At 41.6% G+C, this 12,214-nt stretch overlaps 1 protein-coding gene across 1 annotated transcript; it reads right to left on the reverse strand.

The window, feature by feature from the left end:
• Positions 1-733: 733 nt before the first annotated feature.
• On the reverse strand, positions 734-2,359 carry LOC135171547 (ADP-ribosylation factor-like protein 16). The gene has a single exon (XM_064138179.1). The coding sequence runs from the start codon at positions 2,241-2,243 to the stop codon at positions 1,671-1,673; it is 573 nt and encodes a 190-aa protein (XP_063994249.1). The 5' UTR covers positions 2,244-2,359; the 3' UTR covers positions 734-1,670.
• Positions 2,360-12,214: the final 9,855 nt, after the last annotated feature.

Genomic DNA, 12,214 nt, shown 5'->3' on the forward strand with positions numbered 1-12,214 from the left:
GAGACGCCATTTTCCCCTTCAGATCGACATAATTCCCTCTGGGAGGTGCCATGTGCTGTCATACTAGGGGCCCGAGGGGCCTCTGGTGGAGGTTATGTCAACCTTTGATGTCGCCGACACGAAAACAGGGGACGAGTACCTCCGGAAGCCGCACGCGGCGCTGTACACCGTCTTCCCCTCATGCGCATTTCGTCCCCACCACTCGGTAATTTCTGCGGTGGGGGGTTCAAATCTCGGCGAAGGGGCTCAATTTTTTTTGCAATTTCTCCCAAAAAATGTTGACATGCAAATCGGAAAATTATAAAGAAAAACGTGGATGGAGACAGGATAAATGATGATTTTTTAAAGAATCTATTCGTCACTTCATACATTCTCGCTCACGATTTTCCATTTTCGCACGAATAAAGTATTTACAGGGAGACTCGTTCTACGTCCCCAAGAGGTAGAGTCATCGACGCGTTTTATTTAAAGTGGCCGATCGTGAATCGTAAACAGATCTCTCCTCACTCCAACGCGCCTTCGTGAAAAAACATTTTGATTTGGAGGTGAATCAATGAATTTACTTACATTATTTTGGATACTACTAGTATCCCGTTATTCGTAATCAATAGAAAAAAAGATTATTCTATATTTCATTATCAAATAGTTCACTAATTCGTGGGAATGAGTGGGAAAATCATGAGGAAAGAGATAGTAAATTACCCAAAAAATACCAATGATTCTTATTATTTTTGTGTTTTTCCTTAATTTTCTTCTTTGTAAAAAAATTTTTCACATTTTTCCGTACTTTTTAAAATCATTTTGCATTTTAAAAAATAATATCAGCAGCGTCGAACAGCTTAGAAGAGTGGGGATGACCGGAAGTTGAGGGGAAGGTGAGAGTGACCGGCGCGCGCCCTCGTGGCGCTTGGGAGACCTTGTCCCCTGTTTCTCACTTGACAATACCTCCCTAAATCATACCTCACTCCCCCCGACAGCGTCGAAATAAACAATTGAGAGTTAACACTCGTTAGTACCATCACATCATTTATTTCTGTTTGGGAATTGTCTGAATTTAGGGTAGATGTGGGATGGAAAATCCGAGGAAGGATGGATTAGGGCTAGCCGGTGTAAATAATTATTAACACTGGTTGAAGATCTTTAGATAAAACTTTGTTGGGGCGACGTGCCACCAAAGTCTAGTATTAACAACGGGTTCACTGGCACTATTTCCCGACGAGTGTCAATTAATATCGCCAACTGTCCGGTGATGTACTGATCGACAGTAAATTGTTATAGAATATAAGGAGAAATCGTCCTCATGCTCGGCGGAGATGTACTCGGTGATGCACTTGGTGATGTACTCGGTGAGGTTCTACTGATAGAGAATTTCTGACAATTAAATAGACGTCACCGCGTCCTGTGACTGACAAAGACTGACTGACTTGAGATTTGAGCTTTCGGGGTCAGCTCGTTGATCTACTGACCCGAGGTGTCGCTGGGGACTTTTTGGTCTTTACCGCATGTCTCCTATCACCGACTGCACTTATTTCTCTACGTTTCAAGCAAATAAAAAAGAAACTAAAGGGGGGAATACAAATAATCAGGGGGAGTTCAGTTATAATGTGTAGGTTTACCGTTGGGGGGAGGTTATATTCACGGACAGGGAAATATTTAATAGACTTCACGTTTTATTTTTTCTGAGGCAAAACAGCATCAGCATTGGCAGCAGCAGCAGCATTACCACTGGATCCCACCGCCTTCAGCGTATCAGAATCAAAAATCCAATCCCTCAGTGTCTCAACCCCCTCCCCATTCACTCCACTGACCTCAATCACAGTAATCTTCTGATGAACTTCCCTTTTAAGCCGCGCAAAATGGATCATCAACAGGGCCTCATTCCTCATCTGTCGGTAGCTCAGGTCCATCTTCCCCAGGACCAGTGCTATCTTCACCTGATTCAACTTAGGCTCCACCACTAGCGAATAAAGTAACACACCAGCAGCACTGATTTGACACAAATTACTGGCATCAATAACATAAATAATTTTACTGACTCTGTTAAAATAATTATTCCACATAGGCGCCATGCTACCCCCAACCTCCTTCACCACAATATCAAAGTGTCCATCGGCGCTGCGTATGGTAAAAAGATTAATTCCATTAGTTGGAACAGTCTGCGAGGCTTCATTCAGCTCACCATCTTGCAGTCTCTTCATCAACGTTGTTTTACCGGATTTAATGGGACCAATGCACAGGCACATGATCTAGAGTGACACTTTTCCCTAAAAATATTTTCGAAAATTGATTTTTTTTAATTTTTTCGGAGGAGGTTACGAGGAGATATTGAGTTGTCTAGGTGGTTGGCATCGATTAAATAGTTGAGGTTGCTATACTAAAGTCAGCATAAGTTTTAACATCGGGTATAACCCGAAGTCTACCCCCTCCCTTCTTCGCGCATGCGTAATTTCAGGATATTACCGCGTTAGCCACATGAAGGGTGAAGGGAGGGGAGTTGAAATTTTGAAGGGTGAAACTGGTGTCACGTGAGGGTAAGATTGTTTGGGAGTGAGGAGAGTTGGGGTCAGGGGAGGTTGATGAGGCCCCGAAATGGTTGGGGGATGAGGCCCAAAAATTATTGGGGCATGAGGCCCAAAAATTATTGGGGCATGAGGCCCTGAATGATTGGGACGTCATGCTCCGAAGGATTGGGGCATGAGGCCCCAAATAATTGCGACATCGGGCCCCAACTGATTGGAACCATCTCCACCTGTTTACAAGTTACCCCCTCCCGGTCACCCTTCCCTTTCCATATAATTAAACTCAATTTTTCAATTTTTAAACAAAATTTTTAATTTTTAAACAAAATTTTCAATTTTTAAACAAAATTTTTAATTTTTAAACAAAATTTATAATTTTCAAACAAAATTTATATTTTTTAAACAAAATTTTCATTTTTTAAACAAAAGTTTCAATTTTTAAACAAAATTTATAATTTTTAAATAAAATTTTCAATTTTTAAACAAAATATTTAACTGTTAAACAAAATATTCAATTTTTAAACAAAATTTTCAATTTTTAAACTCAATTTTTCAATTTTTAAACAAAATATTTAATTTTTAAACTAAATTTTCAATTTTATAAATAATTGAGTTATCGTTTTAAAACTAAAATTGTTTGAGATCCATTAACCATAATTCTAACTTTATTCAAGTGTAAATCAGTGAAAAAAAAATAAAAACAATTGCAACAAACCTCTCACAATCACCTCCTCATGGCCCCGACCCTCCGCCAGTGAACAACCATCGTTCCCCCAAAAGGTGTCCTTTCTCTTCAAACCCAACGAAAGTGAAAATAAAATCAGCCTCGGGGGGAACTTGAGACGTTTTAGTGGACATTCTCACTTGAAATAAGGGCCTGGAAATGGGGATAAGAGTAGAGCTAGGGACAAGGGAAAAGGGAATAAAAAGGCGTAAAGTGTACGTATCCCCCCCCACAATGGGATAAATGTATTCGTAGCGAAGCTCTGAACGACTTGGCTTAAGTGATTGCTTCTCTTCATTAGATGCCTTCACCGGCTACTTTTCTCCCTTCATTCGGTCCTATGCCCTGACACAACTACAGACAGGTGCCGTAATGATGCGTATCGAGGGAAGACGTCCCTCGCATTCCCTTTTACTTAATTCCAACTCGCATTTTAACGGCGACACTATTACGAGAATTGATTCGGCATCGGGGGCGGAGAGAAGGGTAATAAATAACAATAATTTTATAACACATATTTATAATGATAAATAGCTGAATGGATCTGATGATTGTGGACTAATTAACAGAGATAACTTGGTCGGTTCCGTTGCCTCGAGGATGATAACTCCTTCGCCTTTTTGCTTCCTGGATAATGGCTAAATACCTGGACGTTGAAGATGCATTTGGACCACTGGACTAGCTCAATAACCTTATGGTTATTATAAATTTATTCGCGTTATAAACCACTTGTTCAATAGCCCGTGACATTGATGTCCGTGACGTTTGTCATGATCTTATTAATTCTCCCTTCGAGTCTCTTTATTTTATTTAGCTTATTCAAAGCTTGGTCCAGCAGTCTTGGATACACCTTCATCCAGACCTAGTGATATCGAGCCTTGGATACCAGTCCTTCGCCTCGACTGGCCCGACTCTGGCATCCAGACACTTGGATATCAGTCTTGGAGATCCGGTGGTTAAGCTACTTGTATCAAAATACCTGCAGCTGTCACATGATTCTATATTATCAAGCATTGGCTTAACCTGGTGGTTAAATCACCTCCTCGCCTGGTTGAGGAGCAGTAAATCAAGGCTCGGGGGGCCAGTCTACCCCCAGGCTCGTTACAATCTCGGTATCCGGGCTTGATTCCCTGGAAGAATCCAAACCTGGCGACTATTCCCATTCGCAGAAAATTCCCTAGTGGGAATTTTGTTCCTTCGCTGACGTCAATGACCGCATCTGTATCATAATATAAAACACGTTCTTGTTGTTTTTCTAGATAAGAATATAACTTTGGAGGCGTGTGAGCACTTGTATAACTCGCAGTAACAACATTAGCCTCAACAGACATTTCCGTGAATTCGTTTAAATGTTTCGAGGACATGAGGAGAGTCTTGATGTCGATGAAAACGAGTTCAACTCCAGGACGACTTCAATTTCAGGATTAAACATTATATTTGCAAATTTCCCATGTGTTCCTAAAAGGAATCCCAAAATTCACTTTTCTCCGCGTCAGTTTGACTTGTCATCACTACTATACATTAAAAAAATATTTTAAAAAATTAAAAAATATTTTAAAAAATTGAAAAATTTTTTTTTGTCTCGGATTCACAAATAATTAAAGCGTAAATCACCAGCTGGTGACGCCCTCTTCAATTCTGTTCATTAAAATCCAATATTCCATTCCATCAAAAGATTAAAAAGTAATCACCCCGTTTATCCGAATTATTAAAATACTCCGGCGCATTTGATATCGAGCAGTTTGAAGTAATACACTCGTAACATTTACCCGCCCCTTAATCTAATCCTGAGAATAATCTAAAATTCATGACACACATAACTGCCAGGCGATGATATATCTGGTGGGGAACGGTGAACGTAGCCGGGTTTTGCACACCTCCCCCATTTCTCGGTCCGTTCACCCTTCATTCCGTGCGGCATGCGTTCAAGTCAGACAGGCAACACCAATCGCGGACATTATTATTTAATGTCAAACGGGTGGGAATCTGCTGTAGATTCCGACTGTTCGTAAATCACGACATATTTTTCTACGAGACTATTTGTTTTTGGAGGTACGTTTAGAGTAAGCTCGAGGCATATGTGAAGATTGCGAAATTTAAGGATTTTAAGGTTGATTTTTTCTTCCATTTTTCAATGCATTTTTTTGGAAAATTGCAAATGGCGGTTGTAGTGGTCACCGGTTTATTTTCACGGAAAAAAAATTCCCCCGGAAAAAATTCCCCTAGAACAAATTTTCCCGGGAAAAATTTCCCCTAGAAAAAATTCTTCCGGAGGAAATTTTCTCTGGAAAAAATTCCCCCGGAACAAATTTCCCCGGGAAAAATTTCCCTGGAAAATATTTCCCCTAGAAAAAATTCTTCCGGTGGAAATTTTCTCTGGAAAAAATTCCCCCGGAAAAATATCCCCTAGAAAAAATTCTTCCGGAGGAAATTTTTCTCTGGAAAAAATTCCCCCGGGAAAAATTTCCCTGAAAAAAATTTTCCCTAGAAAAAATTCTTCCGGAGAAAATTTCCCCTGGAAAAAAATTTCCCCGGGAAAAATTCCCCTGGAAAAATATCCCCTAGAGAAAATTCTTCCGGAGGAAATTTTCTCTGGAAAAAATCTCCCCGGGAAAAATTCCCCTGGAAAAAATTCCTCCGGAAAAAATTTCCTCTGTAAAAATTACCTCCGGATATATTTCTCGTACAAAAATCTCTTAAAAATTTCCACAATTTTAATAATTAAAATATATTTATGATAGATCCAACAAGATAAATTGGAGTCTCAACTAAAATTTGTGTGACTCCCCGAACATCCAATTGATGAAATCAGAAAAATCAAGGGTTGATTATTCGAAAATATTACAGTTGGGAAGTGCTGCCACTGCCGACGTTGAAATGAGTGATGATTCCTCGAGTATCATTTGTGCTGCTCCTCCCCTTTTCAACGAAAACCAAAGACAAGAATATAATTAATAAATACTGCTGGGATTCGGATGTTTCATCGCTCCAGGGGGTGCACCCCATCGTTATTATTCCCTTCCGAATGTAATTGATAGTCGTAAAATGGGTTTCTGGGGGATGTGATGATGCAGTTGGATAACAATCAAGATGTTACTAATGGGATTTATATAGCAGAGAAAATATTGCGGTGGAGTTGGGGAGGGGGAGGGGCCCTAGGGGGGCCCGTTACGACTTTTAAGAATTGAAAAAAAAATTAATGAGTTGATTGGCTTCCGAACGGACGCCGTGTGTACTTAAACGTTGCGCCGACATTGCGCCGACGTTTCGCCGACATTGCGCCGACGTTTCGCCGACATTACGCCGACGTATCACCGACATTGCGCCGACGTTTCGCCGACATTACGCCGACGTTACGCCGACATTGCGCCGACGTTTCGCCGACATTGCAGTCTACATCTTCAGATCTCTGAACTCTGATTATGAACTTCAGGATATGAGGGTAGGACCTTATGTACCTCCCTCTGTGATGGTGGGGGGGACTCCTGGGGGTGGGGGCGGGGGCGGAGTGCTGGGGGTGGGGATCAGCCAATCATATGGTTTAATTAATCAGCTGTTCAGCCAGCCACGATCACCACAGAGGTGTAGGTACTAAAGAGCAAGAGAACGATGTAGACTTGGAATTTCTAACCTGCACTAATCGGGAACCTCCTGTCACGCTCGAACGCATTTGAAATACGATTGCACTTCGTGTGCTCCTCAGTGGGTTCCAAAACCTCATGAGGGTTCAACCACTACTAGCTGGGCACCTCCTGGGGTTGTGCTGTGGTACTTGAAATATGATAATGCCGAGTGTAACGTCGGTGTTGCTGGTACCTCATGCTGGCCAAACCATTCAAACTGACGCTTTACCCAGGTGTCTCAAACTCTACAAAGATTCCCCAGATTTTTATGATAGGGATGACGCCGGTCGAGTAGGTGATTAGTCTAAGAGGGTCTGGATTAGGAGTAGACATGTTTGGAGAATCTCCCATCGGAGTGACAGGGTGTAGTGGAGACACAGTCACCACAGAGGTGTAGGTACCAAAGGCCGAGAGAACGATGTAGACTTGGAATTTCTAACCTGCACTAATCGGCAACCTCCTGTCACGCTCGAACGCATTTGAAATACGATTGCACTTTGTGTGCTCCTCAGTGGGTTCCAAAACCTCATGAGGGTTCGACCACTACTAGCTGGGCACCTCCTGGGGTTGTGCTGTGGTACTTGAAATATGATAATGCCGAGTGTATCGTCGGTGTTGCTGGTACCTCATGCTGGCCAAACCATCAAAATGACGCTTTACTCAGGTGTCTCAAACTCCACAAACATCTTTGAGTCTTTGATCTTGAGTATTTTGACTGCACCGTCAGGTAAATTATGGTCTTTAGTCTTTTAACTTCACGTTCACAGCAAAAATCACTGAGTTTTTGGTTTTTAATAGAACTTTTTCAGTGGCAAATTCAATATTTAGTCGTAAGAAAATTTTTGTCATTAACATTTTATGGAAATATAACGACCGGACCTGGTGACGGGCAAAAGATGAAGAGGGGCGATGATGAAGAACTGGGGGAATCCCATGGGCAGCTCACCAGTCGACCCCAAATGACAGCCAATTTTCCAGCGATAGAAAAACTTTTGAAAACTCAGACTTAAATAAGGGGTGAGTACATCTCTCCTCTTTTTCGTACCTACGAAATTATACGAGAGAATCAGAAATGAGGTCGTATATCATTGAAACGTATCTGGGGTTCTTTCCCAGGGGTTAACAGACGAAAGAAGATTTAAAATATTTTTTCATTTTTTTTCTGATTATCGTTCGTCGCTGGGAGAAATTATGTGATGAGATGAATAATTGGAGAGGGTATGTTAGGGGATGAGGAACAGGATGGCAGCCAATGGTTGATAATATAGAATCATGTGACAGCTGCAGGTGTTTTGATGCAAGTAGCTTAACCACCGGATCTCCAAGACTGATATCCAAGTGTCTGGATGCCAGAGTCGGGCCAGTCGAGGCGAAGGACTGGTATCCAAGGCTCGATATCACTAGGTCTGGATGAAGGTGTATCCAAGACTGCTGGACCAAGCTTTTAATAAGCTAAATAAAATAAAGAGACTCGAAGGGAGAATTAATAAGATCATGACAAACGTCACGGACATCAATGTCACGGGCTATTGAACAAGTGGTTTATAACGCGAATAAATTTATAATAACCATAAGGTTATTGAGCTAGTCCAGTGGTCCAAATGCATCTTCAACGTCCAGGTATTTAGCCATTATCCAGGAAGCAAAAAGGCGAAGGAGTTATCATCCTCGAGGCAACGGAACCGACCAAGTTATCTCTGTTAATTAGTCCACAATCATCAGATCCAAAATCATTAATAACATTCAATTCCATCATTTTTATTATTTATTGTTGGATCCGATGGTCACAGGTTCACACCCCAGGGCAGTCAATTATCTTTTCACTATCATTTTGAAAATCAATATTTATGATAACATTTGTAAAGGACATTTTTTAAACATTTAACCTGATGATGACAGAAATTCTAACGAATCCTGAAATTTTCTTAAGTCAACCCTGGCCCACCGTCGGCCACCCAGGGTTGATCCTGCCTCTGAAACTGGGGCCTGACCCCAGCTTTCACCCCTGGCAGGAGATCAGGTATGACCGACAGTGGGCCGACATTGGGCCAATGTTGGCCGACAGTCGGCCATTCCTCATCTCATGTTAGGGACTCCACTACAACATCCACATAGCATCAGGACCCGTTTCCAGGGCCCCGACCCTCCGCCAGGGTTCAGCCAGTGTTCGGCCAACATTAAAAAAAAATCGTTTTTCGCCCATGACGTCTGCTCCCCCGGCAGGAGATGAGGAATGACCGACAGTCGGCCGACTGTCGGCCAGCATTGGCCAAATGTCGGCCCACTGTCGGCCATTCCTCATCTCCTCAATCCCCGGTAATCTCATCAATGGCCGACAGTGGGCCGACAATTGGCCAATGCTGGCTGACAGTCGGCGGACTGTCGGTCATTCCTCATATCCTGCCAGGGTCGTCCTCTAAAAAACACATTAAAATTTCCCCAACGTCCATTGACTTTGTATAACACACCCTCCCCCCCACCCCTATCTCCACTCCCACCCCCACCACTTTTCTATGCACACACCCACACCCACCCCCCCACACCCAACACACCCACACACACACACACACACACACACTCTCACTAGACTGAATAGCACATGTTTAACGTTGTACACAAGGCTTCAACCAGCACAGCCTGATATAATGGCGCCCTGGGGACTGGGGTAGCCTAGATAACACAATTATCCCTCGGTGTGTTGCAGAGGTCCGACGGTTCACTGCTTGATTTATCCGCGTGGCGTCGCGTTATTGTATTAGCGCCCTTCCCCCACCTCTACCTCCCCCCCACACCCCCATTCACCCCCCCCCCACCAACCTAAACGTTGCTTCCACCCATCTCCTGCCCAATCCTGCCCATCTCTCTTCTCTCTCGTTTTGCCATCCACTCATTCGCTGGCCTCTTCCTCACCGGGAGAAGTAGATGGTCCGACGTCGATGTTCATCCGACGGTGAATCACGTCGGGATTTTCGGGGAATCACAGAAATTTTGGGGAAAATGAAAATGGGATAAATTTTTTTTTTGATGGGAATGGGACCGGTAGTGGCGAGGGGGTGGAGGGAAGTTGGGTTTGGGGGAAAATTTAGAGGGGCGGAGGGCGAGATGTCGGCGGAAAGTTGGCGTTGTTGTGGAAATTAGAGGTTGAGGAAAGTTAGGGTGCGAAAAGAGATTTTAGGGGAAAATTAGAGCATCGGTCGGCGAAATGTCGGCGGAATGTTGGCGTTGTTGTAAAAATTGAGAGGTTGGGGGAAGTTAGTGTATGCGAAATGGGATGTTAGGTTAAAATTGGAGCATCAGTCAGCGAAATGTCGGCGCAAAGTTGGCTTTGTTGAAAAAATTTAGAAGTTGAGTGAAGTTAGTGACCATTAGCCGGCGAAACGTCGGCGTAAAGTCGGCTTTATCGTAAAAATTTAGACGTTGAATGAAGTTAGTGTATGGGAAACGATATTTTAGGTTGAAGTTAGACCATGAGTCGGCGAAATGTCGGCGGAAAGTTGGCGTTATGGTAACAAATTGAGAGGTTGGGGGAAGTTAGTGTATGCGAAAGGGCATTTTAGGTAAAAATTATACCATCAGTCGGCGAAACGTCGGCGGAAAGTTGGCTGTATTGAAAAAAATTAGAGGTTGAGTGAAGTTAGTCTAGATGAAAAGAAATTTTAGGCTACAATTAGACCATCAGTCGGCGCAACGTCGGCGGAAAGTTGGCTTTGTTGTAAAAATTTAGAGGTTGAGTGAAGTTAGTCTAGACGAAAAGAAACTTTAGGTTAAATTTTGACGATCAGTCGGCGAAACGTCGGCGGAAAGTTGGCTATAGTGAAAACATTTAGAGGTCTAGTGAAGTTAGTCTAGATGAAAATAAATTTTAGGCTACAATTATACCATCAGTCGGCGCAACGTCGGCGGTGAGTTGGCTGTATTGAAAACATTGAGAGGTCTAGTGAGTAGTTAGTCTAGATGAAAATAACTTTTAGGCTACAATTATACCATCAGTCGGCGCAACGTCGGCGCAACGTCGGCGCAACGTCGGCGCAAAGTTGGCGTTATCGTAAAATTGTAGATTGAGCAAAGTTGGTGTATACAAACAGAAATTGTAGTTAAAAATTCCCTAGAATAATCCCATTATCCACTAGGTCTCCTCCGACCCTCACGTCTCCAGACAACACGTCATTCGAGGGTGACCTTGAAAATGTAATTTTCATTTTCTTAAGTACATGCACTAACAAAAATATTACTCCACAGCAACGCCAATACTTGAGTGCTTCAAAGTTTTATTATCTCTATTACACTGAGCGTTACTTCTCTCTCTAAAAAGTAGGTTTAGGGCTTTTAGAAATAGCGATGATTACGGAGCGCTAAATGCTGTCAATCCCCCAAAAATAAAGAAATTAAATCTTTAAAAAAATATACCCAAATCATTACTTCATAATGATAACAATAGATACAATAAAAAATGATCTTCGAACGTTTTTTTTTTTTTTGGAAGTTCACGTTTTTTAAATAATTTTTAGTCTTTCATTGTTTACATTACAAATCGTTATAACTTTCATTCACACTTTTCACTGCACTAGTGTAATTTGTCTGTTGACAAGACTTTTGAATAATTTTTTTTATGAAAAAATTTTTTTAATTGAAATTAGAAATGAAAAATGAGTGAACTTTGGAAGGAATTAAATTTTTAATTTGTTGATGGTCTCAACAAATAAATTGTCTCGCTTAAATTTATTAACAAAATGTATTAACATGGGTGGAAATCGATATCACGATTGATCTATCTAAATTCAGTAGTTAATGCGGTTGTAAAAATCTGTTCATTCAGAATTTTTTTTTGGTTTCATCGTCTCAGGAGTGAACCATAAATTAATGAAAATCACTGGAACTCTACAGTAAAGATCGAGAACTTGTTCCCAAAGGGGATTGACTGAAGTAGAGGGTCAGTTCTGGGGGTCGAGTGACACTAGTGGTAGTGATGTCGGAAATGGAATAAAGTAGAGATATATATTGTAGAGGTGGTTTTTGAATATATCGATATCGATATTGATATTTTTATTTAGAGATATTGATGTATCGATGTATCGGGGTTTTTATTTTTAAGTTGTAAAAACGCAGGGTGATGGTTATTTTTTAGATGTGTAGATTAATTCGTCGTATTGCCACTGGTTTTATATGTTTTTCCACACCCATTACGTGATACCTTTTGTCTGTCTATTTTTTTGAAAAACTTCCATACAACACTAGACATGACTGGAGTGCTCGAATTATTTTGTTTACATACGTCAATTGATTATTGATTGAATTACTTAGTTACATTGGTTGAGAACTACAATCAGAAAAAACAGAAATACCCTCGC

The sequence above is a fragment of the Diachasmimorpha longicaudata genome, chromosome 20 (genome assembly GCF_034640455.1).
Source record: "Diachasmimorpha longicaudata isolate KC_UGA_2023 chromosome 20, iyDiaLong2, whole genome shotgun sequence".
Classification (NCBI taxonomy): domain Eukaryota; kingdom Metazoa; phylum Arthropoda; class Insecta; order Hymenoptera; family Braconidae; genus Diachasmimorpha; species Diachasmimorpha longicaudata.

What these genes read in the sequence shown, in the direction of transcription:
- LOC135171547 (XM_064138179.1), bottom strand. Translation starts at nt 2,243, where the DNA reads ATGTGCCTGTGCATTGGTCCCATTAAATCCGGTAAAACAACGTTGATG.